This window comes from Pelophylax lessonae, assembly GCF_965119305.1.
Source record: "Pelophylax lessonae genome assembly, chromosome: 4".
Taxonomy (NCBI): domain Eukaryota; kingdom Metazoa; phylum Chordata; class Amphibia; order Anura; family Ranidae; genus Pelophylax; species Pelophylax lessonae.
The window spans coordinates 448,971,480-448,988,465 of record NC_138771.1 but is presented as its reverse complement, the minus strand read 5'-3'; the positions used below and the strand labels follow the sequence as shown (position 1 = coordinate 448,988,465).

At 42.2% G+C, this 16,986-nt stretch overlaps 1 protein-coding gene across 1 annotated transcript in view; it reads right to left on the bottom strand.

Moving 5' to 3' along the window:
- Positions 1-16,986, bottom strand: part of LOC309552694 (E3 ubiquitin-protein ligase RNF213-like) — a gene marked incomplete at its 5' end in the record, with an annotated part of 1,269,694 nt that overhangs the window by 1,163,593 nt on the left and 89,115 nt on the right. Inside the window, 2 exons of the mRNA XM_082253620.1 lie at positions 7,817-8,014; positions 15,815-16,068. Of these exons, the coding sequence (XP_082109746.1) occupies positions 7,817-8,014; positions 15,815-16,068 (452 nt within the window). The remainder of the gene's footprint in view (positions 1-7,816; positions 8,015-15,814; positions 16,069-16,986) is intronic.

Genomic DNA, 16,986 nt, shown 5'->3' with positions numbered 1-16,986 from the left:
AGGCCTGAGTAATTGTCTGTCTGAGCCATCTGGAAATGGTTGCAGAAGAAGCAGACAGCCCTTTTCTTTGCCCCCGTCCATGATCACAAACAGCGAGACTGACCTTCAAAAAGACTCAGTGGCTGCCAAATACAGCTGAATCACCCGAACCACATCCAAGGCATGCAAAGCAAATTGCTTAGGATGTTTGGTCCAGGGACACAGGGAAGGCAACACAATGTCTTCATAAAAATGTAAATCAGTGACTACCTTAGGAAGGAATGACGGACATGGGCGAAGAACCGCCTTATCTTTGTGGACCTACAAATAGGGGGTACGACAAGATAATACTGCCAGCTTCGACACCCTGTGAGCAGAGGTGATAGCCAGCAAAAAGGCCACCTTCTGGGACAGCGTAAGCAGGGAAATCTCCTGAATATTTTCAAAGGGAGGCTTCTGGAGAACTGAAAGCACCAAGTTCAGATGCCAAGGCGTGGAGGAGACTGCACCAGTGGAGTCAGACGTCAAACGTCTTGAATAAAGGTACGCACCAGGGAGTACATAGCCAAGGGTCGCTGAAAGAAGACCACCAAGGCTTAGACCTGGCCCTTGATGGTACTCAAAGCCAATTTCTGCTCAACACCACTTTAAAGAAAGGTAAAATTCCAAGCCACTGAAAAATAACAAGGGTGAACACCATTCGACTCACACCAGGAAACATACACTTTCCATATAGGAAGGTAGATCTTCCTAGAGGTAGACTTCCTAGCCTTTAGCCATGTCAGAATCACCAACCCAGGAAACCTTTATCCTTCAGCACCTGGCTTTCAACAACCAGGCTGTCAAAGCCAGTGACTGTAAAACAGGATAGAAGATCGGCCCTTGGGACAGTAGATTCTCCCTGAGATTCAGTCCCCAAGGGACGTTGGGAGACCAATTGCACCAGGTTGGTGTACAAAGACCCGTGAGGTCAGTCTGGGGTCACTAGAAGGATCGGAAATCATTCGGCCTAGATCCTGCGCAAAAGCCGCAGACGTAAATCAGACGATACTGGCCCCACAGGGCCAACCAGAGCACCTGTAGCATCCGCCAAAGGTTCTTGTGACCTTGCCACAAACCTCAGTACCTTTCTGTTGAGTGGGGATGCCAACAGATCCACTGATGACATATCAGATGAAACATGTCCAGGTAAAGGGACCACTCCCCTTGGTCTAACGCCTGCCGGCTGAGATAGTCCGCCTGCCAGTTTTCCATTCCTGGAAAGTGTATGGCGGAGAGGGCTGGAACTAGCCTGGCATTGTTCGACTGGATCCATGCCAGGAGCCCCCGGAGACGATCCGTCCAGTGATACAGGCACAGCCTGATCACCCGAAGTTCCAAGACATTGATCAGTAGTCTGGACTCCAGCGCCCAGCGTCAAACAACCCTCAGCGGAGCTCAGTCCCAGGACACCTCTCCACCCAGACAGACAGGCATCCGTGGTGACCACTGTCCAATACAAAGGGAGAAAGGTTCTGCTATGCTGAAGAGCCGGAGAGCCAAGTTTCCCTCCTTAGACTAATCTGATTGTCCAGAGACCTGGGACACTTGTTCCATTTTACCTGGATCTCCCTTTGAAGGAACCACTTCTGAAACTGTGCAAACGGAACCGTCACAAAGGTAGATACCATCAGACCCAACACCCACATGCAAGTCCGGAGGTAGGAACACCTGCAGGACAGCAGTAGATGAATCACAGCTTGCAACTTCTGGAATTTGTCCAGAGGAAATAACACCCTGGCTAGAACTGAATCCAGAGTAAGACCCAGATAATTCAATTTTCTGGATGGAACCAGAGCCTATTTCTGGTAGCTTAAAAGCCAACCAAACCCTTTTTGGGGTCTGTAGAGTGATGTCTTTGTCGTCCATCAGGGAAGGCAAGGACTCAGCTTGCAAGAGGAGGTCGTCCAGGTAGCCCAGTACCGCAATCCCCTGCTGACGTAGCAACGCCAGAACTGGGGCCAACACTATTTTGAAGACCCTAGGAGTAGAGGCGAGACCAAAGGGTAATGCCACGAACTGATAATGCTCCTTTCCCACAGCAAAACGAAGGAAGCACTGGTGTCAGGCAAATATTGGAATGTGCAGGTAAGCATCATTGATGTCGATAGAGGCAAGAAAGTCCCCCTGACAAAGGGACGCCACCACCATGCAAATAGACTCCATTCTGAATTTCTGTACCCACACAAAGCAGAGCAGGCCCTTGAGGCCCAGAATACCAGAGGTCCACAGGCCCGGTAACCAGCGAAGACATTCCCCCCACCCCAGGTACAGGTGAGATTGCACCTTCATGCTGAAGGTGCCTTGTCTGCTGGTCCAGAGAAAAACACTCTCAGCTTCTCAGACCAGGGCTGCTTGGAACCTCCTGAGGAGGACTTGAAAGGTTTTGAATGCTTGTCAGTGGACCTTGAGGGATGAATAAACTGCTTATGAGCCGAAAAAGACGGGCCGTGTCTGCGACAAGGCTCTTTCCCCTTCCCCGACTGCGGAAGAAAAGTACTCTTCCCCCCTGTGAGACTCCTAATGATGCCATCTTGGGTAGCCCCAAACAGATGATCACTAGGGATGATCGAACGGTTTGGGTCCACCGTTGGTTCGACCCGAACATTGGGTGTTCGAGGTTCGGCCGAATTTAGAACTTTTTGCCCAAAAAGTTCGGAATTCAGCAAACAGAACCGCCCAAAATGCAATGCTTCAGGAAATGGGCTTTAAAAGCCTGTGATTGGACCAGAACCATTAGCAAAAGCCAATTGAGGGGGCAGGAGAATGCTAGGAATGTGATTGGAGTGACTAGGGGGTCCCTAGACCAATCATTAGTGAATACGCCCCCCAGTATATAAGATCGCCCCCGCCATATTCCTAGCATTGTTATACTGGACATGGAAGAGAATGGAAGCAGTTCTGTTAATTTTACTTTAAAAGTGTCATTTAGCTATTTTTAGTGTGAGGAAAGGGATATCTAGTGTAGTTAGAGTGCTCCTTTACACTTAAGTTAGCTTCAAAAATTGAGTTTCTGTAGGGAAAGTGTTAAGTGTAAGGGGTCCGTATTGTGGTGTAGGGTTAACTAGTAGTGACTGCTATGGCAGGGTGACAAAACCCTTCCATAGCAGGGTGACCGCTATAGAGAAATGATCATTTCTCTGAATAGCTTCGTAACTGGAATATGGCTTCTCACCAGCCAAGCATTTTTTATGCTGCAGGGGCTGCCACTGCCAGTGCTTTTTTGAGGACATGTTTGATGTCAGACATGACATCTGAACATGTGTATAGGGGGTATATATAGACATATATGTCTGAATATATACCCCTAGACATATATAGGTGTGATAGTAGCAGAAATAAATGCTTGCGCTAATGAAATCATTTACAGGAATATATTTCTGCTACTATCACAACTATATATGTCTAGGGGTATATATTCAGACATATATGTCTATATATACCCCCTATACACATGTTCAGATGTTTTGCCTGCCTCAAAAGAACCCAAAAAAATGCCAAAAAAACGCTAGCATCAAAAAAAAAAAAATGCCCAGGTGTGTTTTTGCTGGCATTTTTTGGGGGGTTTTGGAGGCAGGCAAAACATCTGAACATGTGTATAGGGGGTATATATAGACATATGTCTGAATATATACCCCTAGACATATATAGGTGTGATAGTAGCAGAAATAAATGCTTGCGCTAATGAAATCATTTACAGGAATATATTTCTGCTACTATCACACCTATATATGTCTAGGGGTATATATTCAGACATATATGTCTATATATACCCCCTGTACACATGTTCATATGTTTTGCCTGCCTCAAAAGAACCCAAAAAAATGCCAAAAAAATGCTAGCGTCAAAAAAAAAAAAATGCCCAGGTGTGTTTTTGCTGGCATTTTTTGGGGGGTTTTGGAGGCAGGCAAAACATCAGAACTTGTGCACAGTACCACTATACACATGTTCAGATGTTTTTCCTGACTGCAAAGAACCCCAAAAAATGCCTGCTATTAAACCGGGAGAGAAGCTAACTACCTGTGTTTAAAGTGTTCTAATACAAACAATCCTTTTTTTTTTTTTTCTGGTTCTGGACATGCTACAGAGCTGAAACTTCACAGGTACACCTTTTAGACCCCCCCAGACACCAAATCACACAAAAAAAAGTTCTTAAAAATTGTCATTTTTGATAAAAAAGCCAATTATTGAAAAAATTAAAAAAAAAAAAAAAAAAAAAGAGATTTTTTAATTTTTAGTCTAAAATGTGTACATGTGAAGTTTCAGCTCTGTAGCATGTCCAGAACCAGAAAAAAAAAAGATTGTTTGTATTAGAACACTTTCTTTCAGGACAGGTAGTTAGTTTCTCTCCCGGTTTAATAGCAGGCATTTTTTGGGGTTCTTTGCAGTCAGGAAAAACATCTGAACTTGTGTATAGTGGTACTGTGCACAAGTTCTGATGTTTTGCCTGCCTCCAAAAACCCCCAAAAAATGGCAGCAAAAACACACCTGGGCATTTTTTTTTGACGCTAGCGTTTTTTTTGGCATTTTTTTGGGTTCTTTTGAGGCAGGCAAAACATCTGAACTTGTCTATAGTGGTGTATATACACACATACATATATTTATATACACACCTAGACATATATAGGTGTGATAGTAGCAGAAATATATGCTTGCGCTAATGAAATAATTTACACTAATATATTTCTGCTACTATCACACCTATACATGTCTAGGTGTGTATAAACATATAAGTATGTGTGTATATATACCACTATAGACAAGTTCAGATGTTTTGCCTGCCTCAAAAGAACCCAAAAAAATGCCCAGGTGTGTTTTTGCTGCCATTTTTGGGGGGTTTTTGGGGACAGGCAAAACATCTGAACTTGTGCACAGTACCACTATACACAAGTTCAGATGTTTTTCCTGACTGCAAAGAACCCAAAAAAATGCCAAAAAAACGCTAGCGTCCAAAAAAAATGCCCAGGTGTGTTTTTGCTGCCATTTTTTGGGGGTTTTTGGAGGCAGGCAAAACATCAGAACTTGTGCACAGTACCACTATACACAAGTTCAGATGTTTTTCCTGACTGCAAAGAACCCCAAAAAAATGCCTGCTATTAAACCGGGAGAGAAACTAACTACCTGTCCTGAAAGAAAGTGTTCTAATACAAACTATCTTTTTTTTCTGGTTCTGGACATGCTACAGAGCTGAAACTTCACATGTACACCTTTTAGACCCCCCAGATCTGAAATCCAAAGTAAAAATCAAACAATCTCTCTTTTTTTTTTAATTTTTTCAATAATTGGCTTTTTTATCAAAAATGACAATTTTTAAGAACTTTTTTTGTGTGATTTGGTGTCTGGGGGGTATAAAAGGTGTACCTGTGAAGTTTCAGCTCTGTAGCATGTCCAGAACCAGAAAAAAAGATCATATAGGTGTTAAAGTTAAAGGAGGGTCCCGACCCACTTCCCTGTTCTACTGAAAAATTATCTTTTTTTTTTTCATGGTTCTGGACATGCTACAGAGCTGAAACTTCACATGCACACCTTTTAGACCCCCCCCCCCCCGATACTAAATCCAAAGTCAAAATCAAAAAATCTTTTTTTTTTTTTTTTTCTTCAATAATTGGCTTTTTTATCAAAAATGACAATTTTTAAGAACTTTTTTCTGTGTGATTAATAGTTAATGGGGCATGACCCAGAACCCTGGGCACTTTTTAGGGGCTTTATTGGGTTTTAGGGCTTAAAAATGGTGTTTTTTGATTACCGAAGTTCGGGTCCCATTGATTTCAATGGGGTTCTGAAATCCGGGCCGAACTTTCGGGAAGTTCGGATGTTCTGGCCGAACCGAACTTTTCAAAAGTTCGATCATCCTTAGTGATCACCTTAAGGGGTAAGGCAGTCAGAGCTTTTCTAGAAGTCTGGCCTGCAGACCAACACTTAAGCCACAATACATGCCTAAGCTCCACTGCCGAAAAAGAAAGCTTAGAAATCAGAGAAGCCGTATCCAAAGAGGGGTCTCAGACAAACTGCAGCCCCTGGACCAACTGGTCTGCCAACTCAGCAAAGGCAAGGGAACCTGCTCACCCTCTAGGTCATGACGCAAAGCTTAGTCCACTCAGTTAGTATTTGTGACACCATGGCCAAAGCCAGGACTGGCCTAAGCGCGGAACCAGCAATAGTGAACATATTGCAGGCCACAGCCTCCACTTTCCTGTCAGCTGGATCCTTAAAAGCCAGAACGCTGCCCCTCCAGAAGGAGGCTCCTGGCTTGGCCGCAAGGACTAGTAGGCCACAAGCCGTGGTCTAAATTTTCGGATGCCTCGCCACGATTGTGCAGGTCCGAGGGGAGCAGAACAGACCAAGGAAGTGGAGGGGAGGGCGGATGCCTAAACACAGAGCAAAGCTGCGGCCTAAATTACCAGTGGTAGGCGAGCCCAAGCCCAAGGGACACCCCCTCCCCAGTAGAAACAACCCAGAGGGTGGGGGGGGAAAGTGTGTCGCTGGGTACCCAGACAAGGTGACACAGACACCTGGACATGTAGAAATGCCACGGCCTCACCAGGGAGGTGGAGGAGAACCCAGGAGGGACCAATCACCCCAGGGAGTACCTACGCCCCACACCGTCCAAGAAAGGAGGGAAGGGGCCATCTACTTACTGATCCAGCATGCGTGTGGGTAACACTCCCAAGACAGAACCTCCTCGCCACCGAAGTGGGGGGGGGGGGGCTGTCGGCCAGGGAAACACTGTGATGTGGACTATAGGTGCCCGGTCATATGTGTCCGCACGAGACGTTTAACTTGCTGGCTGCCCCAGTCCAGGATGGGGTCTGTCGTGGTCGACCCAGCGCAGAGCTCTGGTCTGCGCACGCTCACTGACCACACTAGGGGGACCACTGGATCTAGATTATCCAGCCCATCGCCCAGTCCCGCAGTTGATTGTAGATCTCACAGGAAAAAAAAACAGGAGAAAAAAAATGCCAGTAAAAAGAAAAAAGTGCCAGGACCAGAGAACCCAGCAGGGAACTAGGTACCTACGCCTGACTAGGTAGAAAAACTGAAGGCCTATAGCAGAGAGGGGTGTGTATACCACCTAGGACTGCCCATAGGCAGTTTTTCTGCATAGTGTCCTACCCTGTAGGGGGCAATATAACCCTATGGTTCTGAATCACAGAGAGCTGTGTCTGTCAATGAACAAAAGAGAAAATACTCCTGTCTGTGTTTCCATTGGACAGTTCCCCTAGTTTCTTGTCTAGTAAAAAGGTTGTCCCCAGGACAGTAAGTAAGGGAGCATCTCTATATTAAAACGCTAGACAGCAACAAAACCAGACAGGTGTTCTGATTCTTCCCCATTCCATTTGAAATGAACAACAAAAAAAGCTTTGACTATGGATAGACCCGAAGGGCTCATTTACACTTGTGGTAGCCCACTGAAGAGTGAAGTGTAGTAAATTGCTTTTCAGAGGTCAATTGACAGGCAGTGAGGAGGCATTATGTCACCTCCTCACCTCTTGCTTTAACCTCAAAAAGCCTGCACCACCATGCCGCAACCATGTGTATTGCATGCGGATACAGGACAGTTGCTATATGGCATCTTTCATAGGTTTGCGGACAATATTGCCCACCAAATGTGTCAGGGGAGAACATGCCATGATTCAAAGTATAGTGCCACAGCATGTATATACCCCCATACGGTTGCCTTTGTAGCTTGGAGGGGTGGTAAAAATGTAGCTTAACCGTCTGCTTTTACACCCCCCCCCCTCCCCCCCACAACAGCAAGTGTAAATCAGGGCTAAAGGTGCATTGTACAACACAATACCGTTGGGTTTTCATTTTATGATAAGCAATGCCTTCAAGCCCTGCCCAGATGTCTTCCTGGTTATGCATTGTTGTTCCACGTGAAGTCTCTAGGTTATGCATTGGAGAAAATACATTAAGCACTGGCAGGACCCAAATCCATTCTTCAACATTTAGGTCAATACAGTTTTGACAAAAAAGCCTCAAATGTTGATGCAACCTGAAACAAGAAAACAATTACAAAAGGTTACTGTTGCAAAGTCAACTTTTCACTCGTTTTCTCTACCTCCTTGGCTTAGAATGCAAAAACTGCCTTCTACCTTAGGCCTCATGTTACGTACACTGCTGCTGATAAACGGACATTTAGGAGCAGTTGTGTGTTTTTTTCAGCAGCCCCTGAACTCTCCTCTACTGTATGTTATCTTATCTGTCCATGTACACTGAGTTTTTTATAGTCGTTTAGAGGCAGTTTAGTTTAAGCCCAGTTCACACCTGAGCGTTTTTCAGCTCGTAAAACGCTCATCTCTAAAGTTTCAAAACACCCAATAAGCAAAATCCTATTCATTTCAATGGCCCCTGTTCAGATATGAGCGCTTTGTCCCTGCAACCAAACACCTGAAGCTCAAAAAAGTACATGAGCTTCTTTTTTGGCAGATTACAAGCGTTTTTGTTAGATGTCAATGCCTTCCTCCAAAAACCTGCAAAAAACGCCTGAAAAAAGCCAGAAAAAATGCATGAAAACGATACGCTCAGGTGTGAATGGAGCCTTACGTGACAAAAGCTTATTGGCATTTGAAATACCAAATGATTGTAACAGCGTACAAACATGGTAAAAACCTTTATAAGCGCTTTCGTTCATAGGCATTTCAAATAGGGAAACATTTCTGAGAGAGACAGAGAGAGAGACAGAGACAGAATTTTTTTTCTTGCATTTGGGATCAGTACAATCTATTAGCTGCAAAAATGCTTCCAAACTTAAACGCTTATGAACGCCGGTAATCGTGGCATGTGAAAGTGGTAAAACTGACATTTTTTCACTTTGTTTACTAGCTGCCAAGTTCCAGCGTTCAGAAGAGGATTTCCAATGTCCAGTGTATATGAGGCCTTAGATGGAGTAAAAAAACCTGTAATGCGGAATAAAGTTCTTAAACACAACTACAGTAAACTCTTCAATATTGTCAACATGTAGCACAGAGCCGAAACTGGTCTGGCTGTTTAATTTCCGGGTTCCATTCCCTAATAGGCACACAGCAGCCAGACACCCAACCACTTGAGGTAGAGAACATACTGTACTGTGGTATGGTGAGGGGGAGTCTAGGGATACTCCAATGAACTTCAAACTAGCAGTAGAGAACCCTAATGCTGAACCAATACTTCAGAGAGAAAGCACCCTATTTGAAATGTAGACAACGTGGTACTAAACAGGGACTCCTCAACCAGAGTCCTAAGTGTACTGATAGTAAAGTAAATCTCCCAAAAGAGGCCAAGGAAAGTCTCTAAATCCAGAAGGCATGCCGGTACTTGCTGTGTCCTGAACACTGTATTGCCGCCTGCAGTATCAGTTAGTTTCTGTACTCCAACTGCCTATGTCCTGTGTCCTAAGGAAACTTTCTGCAAATGCTTTAGGAGGAAAAAACAGGGGTCCGCCAGCCAAACAGTAGCTGGGACCCCAGAAAAGATTCTTGCAGCTGCAATTGAACTCACGGGGATGCCACAGGCTGAGTCTTACTCCCTCAGGAACAAGAGACCCCTGCCCTGGGTTCCAGCCGATTTATAGCCCCCCTCAGCCCCCTGCTGGCCATTCAAGACTTATCAGGGATTGGCTGGAGAGGCATTATTTTGCAGGCTGGGATCTGTGCTCTTCTGCCCAGTAGGTCTCAGCAACCTGGGATAAAGGGGGAAGTAGCGCCCAGAGCAGACCTAACCAAGCAGTTGTTGCTCTCCCTCCCTACAGGGAGTCTAAAGACTGAATGTAATCACTAGTAGCCTGATGGATGCTACAAACAAAACATATTTTGCTTATGCTATCTACAGTGCCTGGAGGAAAGTAATCATACCCCCTGAAATTTTCCACATGTTACAACCAAAAACGTAAAAATATTTTATTGGGATTTTATGTGATAGACACAAAACAAAGTAGCACATAATTTTGAAGTGGAAGGGAAATTATAAATGGTTTTCAAATTTTTTACAAATAAATATCTGAAAAGTGTGGCATGCATTTGTATTTAGCCCCCCTGAGTCAATACTTTGTAGAACCACCTTTCGCTGTAATTATAGTTGCAAGTCCTTTTGGGGACGTCTCTACCAGCTTTGCACATCTGGAGAGTGACATTTCTGCCCATTGTTCTTTGCAAAATAGCTCAAGCTCTGTCAGGTTGGATCAAGAGAGCGTCTATGAACAGCAATTTTTAGATCTTGCCACAGATTCTCAATTGGATTTAGGTCTGGACTTTGAATGGGCGATTCTAACACATGAATATACTTTGATCTAAACCATTCCATTGTAGCTCTGGCTGTATGTTTAGGGTTGTTGTTCTGCTGGAAGGTGAACCTCTGCCCCAGTCTCAAGTCTTTTGCAGACTTTAACAGGTTTTCTTCTAAGATTGCCCCGTATTTGGGTGCATCCATCTTCCCAACTCTGACAAGCTTCCCTGTCCCTGCTGAGGAAAAGCATCCCCACAACATGATGCTGCCATCACCATGTGTAACGGTGAGGATGGTGTGTTCAGGGTGATGTGCAATGTTAGTTTTCTATCTCCAATGGTGATCCGGTCTTCTGCTTTTAACTAAACTAGCGGACTGTTTTTGTAAAAGGAACTTTTTATTGCTAATGCTATTGCTGTATACCCAATGTTTTTGTATTGAGCTCTGCACTTTTTAATTGTGTATGTATTTTTGGAGGTTGGCTGATTACTCCTAGTGCTGGCAGCTGTTACTTGCTCTCTAAGCGCAGTGTTTTTTCTTTGTTGTTATTTGATTACCTTTCACCTCGCATTGCTGCTGAGAGTATAATATGGATATATTTGAGTTTAGATCTCAACATATTATTAACATCAATGGAGTTTTTGACGGGAACTTTAAGCAGTCTGACAAAATTGGGGGATTATTTTTGAGACTTAAAAATCTCCTTACTTCAGAATTACACACTTGCTGGGATATAGCTTACTTAGAACAGTATGTCCTTCAAAAAATGGTACCACGTTGCCTTAGAAGGGTAGTGAACCCCCAGAAGGGTGAAACTGACCTGTCAGGGTGGTTCCCCTATTTTAATGAGGCGGGTATTAACTTTCTTAAATTTCTGCTCACTAAAAAGATAAATAAACTTAAAACCCTTAACAATGAAATTAGTCTTATCAGAGGTAGACTGGCCCCGTTCAAAAAAGGGTACAAAGAAAGAGAGGCTCTAGAGGGGGGAGAGGAGGATCAGGTCCAAAGAAAAGGAAACCCTAACTGGTAATGGCATTTTTAATTTAATTTCAGCACTCCTGACATCAGATGAACAAAGGGTACTTAGTCAAGGACTAAGATATGCACCACCATGTAAACTCATTCAATTTGAAACATTTATTGACATACAGTACATACGTTTGTCCGAAAGATGAATATCAAAAGGCAATTTCTGGCTAACCCTATTAATTCTAATCATACAGAGCCCACTACAGCTCTGTCAAATTCAGTAGTACAGCATACCAATTTAGCTAATGCCTTTGTTCAACCCTCCAGGTAATACAGCCCCCTCCATACAGGTTTTTAAAGAGATGGTTTTGAAAGATCTTAAAAATTTGCGGATTTTTAAAAACAGATCTGACTCAACCTTGCGTAGGGGAGTTGAGCAGATCTGTAATCGTAAGGAGTTGGTTGTGCGCCCAGCTGACAAAGGCATTGTACAAATGTGACTATATACAGGAGATGCAAAGACTCTTGTCTGACCGCTTGACTTATATTCTGTTGGCATCAAACCCAACTGTAAGATATAAGAGGGATTTGAAAGGTTTAATAGAGGAGGGTTTTAGCCTGGGAGTGCTAAATAAAAAGGAAAGAGCCTACCTGATACCTAAATCCCCTAGCGTTCCAGTGATATATTATCTCCCCAAGATTCATAAGAACCTCTCCAAACCACCTGGCCGCCCTATCATTAGTGGTATAGACTCTATAACGACCAGAATAGGAAAGTATGTGGATGAGTTCTTACAACCTCTGGTTATCAAGACCCAGTCCCTATCTTAGAGATACCACACAAATTATTAATCTGTTACAGGAGATGGAATGGAGAGATGATTATCTTTTGGCCACAGCGGATGTGGCCTATCTCTATACTATCATCTCCCATGATGATGGCTTAGAAGCCGTCAACTACTTTTTGGACCAGGATGGAACTCTTCCCTTATTACAAAAAGATTTTCTAGTTTCTTTATTGAGGTTTGCAACTGCCACGTTTGGCGGCAGTTTTTATTTGCAGAATTGGGGTGTGGTGATGGGAGCTAAATTTGCTCCCAGCCTGGCAAATTTATTTAGGTCATACTGGGAAAAAGAGGTAATTCGGGATAGTCCCCCAGGCAAATTAAGGCTTTGGAGGCGATATATTGATGATGTGTTTGTGGTCTGACAGGGGGACCGTAATTCTCTTAAAGATTTATTTCAGTCCCTCAACTCCAATAATAAGGATATTTATCTACAATTTGATATAAGTGAGTCACATATACAATTTCTTGACCTGAATATTCAGGTGGAAAGTGGGCAGCTTATTACCACTATTTTATTCAAGGAGACAGACCGCAATGCATATATCCCCTTTTCCAGTTGTCATTATAGGCCTTGGTTGAATGGGGTGCCCAAGAGCCAATTTCAATGGATTAGAAGGAATTACACCAACCTTAGTGACTTTCATTCACAAGCTAACATCCTTAAAACAAGGTTTCTGGAAAAGGGATATTCAATCCAGGATAATGACAATACAAATAAACTGGTAGCCAATATAGATAGACAGGTCATGCTCCGTGGGAGGGCAGTAAAAGATAGGAATCAGGGGGATAATGTCTTTGGTTTCTCTATGCTGACTAGATATTCAAATCAACACTTTCAGATAAAAATAATTTTCAAAAAGCATTGGGGGGATTCTAAAGAATGACAAGGTCTTAGGCCCTGCCCTCCCTTGAACGTCCTACAGTAATCTTTAGGGGAACTCTGGCTTTACGCCACGAGATTGCTCCCAATGTAATCGACCCTCCAAAAACCCTTTCATTCTTTCAGTCCCTGACAGGCTTTTCCCCTGCAGATCATGTAGCATCTGCCAATTTAATTATTTTAGGGGCAGGAGATGCACTACCTTTCAGTCAACAAGTACGCATAAAAAAAAAAAAAAGATATTAACTAATTTATTATGTGCTCTACTAAGTTTGTAGTTTATTTGATACAGTGTCCATGTACTAAACAGTACATTGGGCATACAAAAAGGGAACTACATGTAGGTAATATCAAAAGAGGTTTTAAAGGACATAACTTCTCTAAACACTACGCTAGATTTCATGACAGAAAGGTTGAGGGCACCCAGGTTTTTGCTATAGATAAGGTGGTCCCTTATTGGAGAGGCACTAATATGGTTGGGGCTATCTCTCAACTCGAAACACAATGGGTTTATGATGCCAAATGCTATATCCCTTTTGGGTTGAAAGTGGACTGGGATATTAATTGCTTCATAAATAATGCCTAGGATTTTTTTGATTTCGTGTTTCTTTTTATTCAATCTTTTATGTATGTTTTTTTAATGGACTCTGTAAATCTTTTGTGATTTTCTGTATTTTATTAAATTATTGAGTCGTATTTTTAGCGGTGTTTCTGCAATTTTAATTGCAGGCTTATTTATCTCTCAAATTAATTTTATAAATTTATTTTTCACTTTTATTTTATGTTATTAGAAAATATTAAGATCTTATATGGATACTGTGAATTGAGATACAGTATCCCACATGTATATTTATATCTAATTTAATATCCCTTTATCAATTTTTTAAGGGTTCGTTATTTATATTTTTAATCTTGTTAATTTAGATAATTATTTCGCTATGCTCTCCTTTTAAGAGTATTTTCTACATGCCATAATATCGTTTGGCCCCTAGATGGTGTTTACTTTGTTCCTGCAGCTCGGGCTCTCTTCACCATATTGTTCTATGGTGGAGTGTGGATAGCTGCCAGTACTGTCAATGGCGGTTTTGCCTATGTATATATACTTACCTGCATGATGACAGACCACTCAAACCAACCCCCAATGGACATTATCTATGACGAAACGCGTAGGTAGTCCACAACGGTTACATCATCACGATCTGCTTGCTCTATTTGGCTGATTTCCTTTGTGAGCTGGAAGCTGGAAATGAAGCCCGCAGGAACATCGCTTGTCTATGGACATGTTTTTATTTTGAATTGCTCATTGCTACTGGGGTCGTGTAAGTGCATTACTTATGTTTTATATCAATAAATTGGAAGTCTTTTAATGCACTATGGAAGTTTTCATTGTTCGATCCCATTGATCATTGGTTTACGCCTGCTGTAAGTGACATCCTATCCCTGCTATCAAGGCTCATTTGACCACTTATAATCTGGTAGTCCAGGCTGTCTGGCAAGCGTATTTTGACCTACCATTACCTTGGGTGTTAAGCAGAGTAGTTTGAGTCACCCTTTATCTTCATTTACACCTATATATCTCCAATGGTGAACCGATCTTCTGTTTTTAACTAAACTTTTTTAAAGGAACTTTTTAATGCTAATGCTATTGCTGTATAACCAATGTTTTTATATTGAGCGCTGCACTTTTTGATTGTGTATGTATTTTTGGAGGTTGGCTGAATACTTCTAGTGCTGGCAGCTGTTACTTGCTCTCTAAGCGCAGTGTTTTTTCTTTGTTTTTAAATGTTAGCTTTCCACCACACATAGCGTTTTGCTTTTAGGCCAAAAAGTTAAATTTTGGTCTCATCTGACCAGAGCACCTTCTTCCACATGTTTGCTGTGTCCCCCACATGGCTTCTTGGAAACGGGCCTTTTTATGCCTTTTTCTTTCAACAATAACTCCAATGGCTTCCTTCTTGCCACTCTTCCATAGAGTGTATTTCCATGGAGTGCAGGACTAATAGTTGTCCTGTGGACAGATTCTCCCACCGGAGCTGTGGATCTCTGCAGCTCCTGTAGAGTTTACCATGGGCCTCTTGGCTGCTTCTCTGATTAATGCTGTCCTTGCCCGGCTTGTCAGTTTGGGTGGACGGCTATGTCTTGGTAGGTTTGCAATTGTTCCATACTATTTCTATTTTTGGACGATGGATTGAACAGTGCTCCATGAGTTGTTCAAAGCTTGGGATATTTTCACAGAACAGCTGCATTTTTTTCCCAAAAAAAACAGCTGCATTTATACTAAGATTAAATTACACACAGATGGACTCTATTTACTAAGTGACTTCTGAAAGCAATTGGTTCCATTCAATTTTAGTTAGGGTTATCAGAGTAAAGGGGGCTGAATACAAATGCACGCCACACTTTAACAAAATGTCAGTCACTAGAGAAAAGAAAACTATAGAAAGTAGCTCCACACAGTTTAACCCCAATGACTGTTTGAGGAGAGGAAATCTGAGAAAGTTTAAAGTTTTTCCACAGATTGGTTATTGAGCTTATATTTGTTCTTGTACAGTGCCTTGAAAAAGTAATCATACCACCTGAAATTTTCCACATTTTGTCATGTTACAATCAAAAACGTAAAATGTATTTTATTGGGATTGTATGTCATAGACCAACACAAAGTGGCACATAATTGTGAAGTGAAAAGTAAATGATAAATGGTTTTCAAACTTTTTTACAAATAAATATCTGAACTCTACTGTGTTTACCATTCTAACATTTCAACATTAGATTGGAGCATGAAGACGTTTGACAACCATTAGGCCTATTTTGTATATTATGGTATATGCAAGTGTGCCATTTTATATATGCACTAGACATCTTGCTTGGTGTACATAGGGAAAATATGACTTACCATGAAACTCCGGACAATGTTTTTATTTCCTGAAGTTGCTTGATCATTTTTTCCTCTGGCATTTCCTCCATACACAAAACACTGCAAATATTTTCAAGATGTGTTTTCTCAGTGGAAATGCAGTAAATAGTTATCACACTGACACAGATCAACCCAACTATTATTCTTCTTTTGATGTCATCATCTATCATGGTTTTCTTGTAGAGGAAAGAGTTGCACGTTTCCATGACTTGTTCTAAGATGAGGCAGTGTACCTGCAATACAGGAAAATTGTGGTCACTGTATGATAGGGAGAACCCAGTTAATGTTAGGAATGCAAAACAAAATTCACAAAAAATAAAAAATAAAAAGAAATTACCTGGAATATGGCTTCATATGACCTAATCTAAATTTTGGGGCTATCCCACACACTGGCCAAACTATGGAAAGATCTAACAAAGATTTGCGGACTATTAAAGTGGACAAAAAGCCTAACACTAACAATTCTTAATAATTTTCCCTCTCCCCTTCTCCTACCAGTCCTGCAAACCCGGTATAAAAAAAGATCTGTATACTTAACCATTTTAATTCTGCTACAGTCTAGTCGTGTGAACCCAGAGCTCAAGCTCCCCTGTGTCAGTGAGCAGAGGCTGCAGGGGAGAGAAGGGAGCGCCAACAACGGCTGGATCATGGGAACCTAGGAGCTACATCACGAGTCCCGAAATTACCAGCTGTCGAGTGCTCCATGGCACGTGAGCCAGAGCTGCTGCAACAAGTAACTGGACAGGATTGAAAATAGGTAAGTATATATCTTTTTTATACAGGGAAGGCAGGACAGGTAGGAGAATGGGGGAGGAAACATTTTTAAAAATAGATATTAGGCTTTTCTTATTTAATGAGCAATAGGAATGTTTTCTGGGGTTGTGGTGTGGTCAGCCCTTATTTAAATTGTTTGTGATTTGGAAATATTATCTTTTAGACTATAAGTGCCCTGCAGTCTAAATGATTAAAGTTGAAATACAGGCAGTCATAAAAGACACATTTTAATGCAGTTCTTTAATCATTAACCACTTCTGGACCAGAAGATTTTCCGCCTCAACGACCAGGCCATTTTTTGGGATTCGGCACTGCGTTAATTTAACTGACAATTGCTCAGTCGTGCGAAGCTGTATCCTAAAAAAAAAAGTGATGTC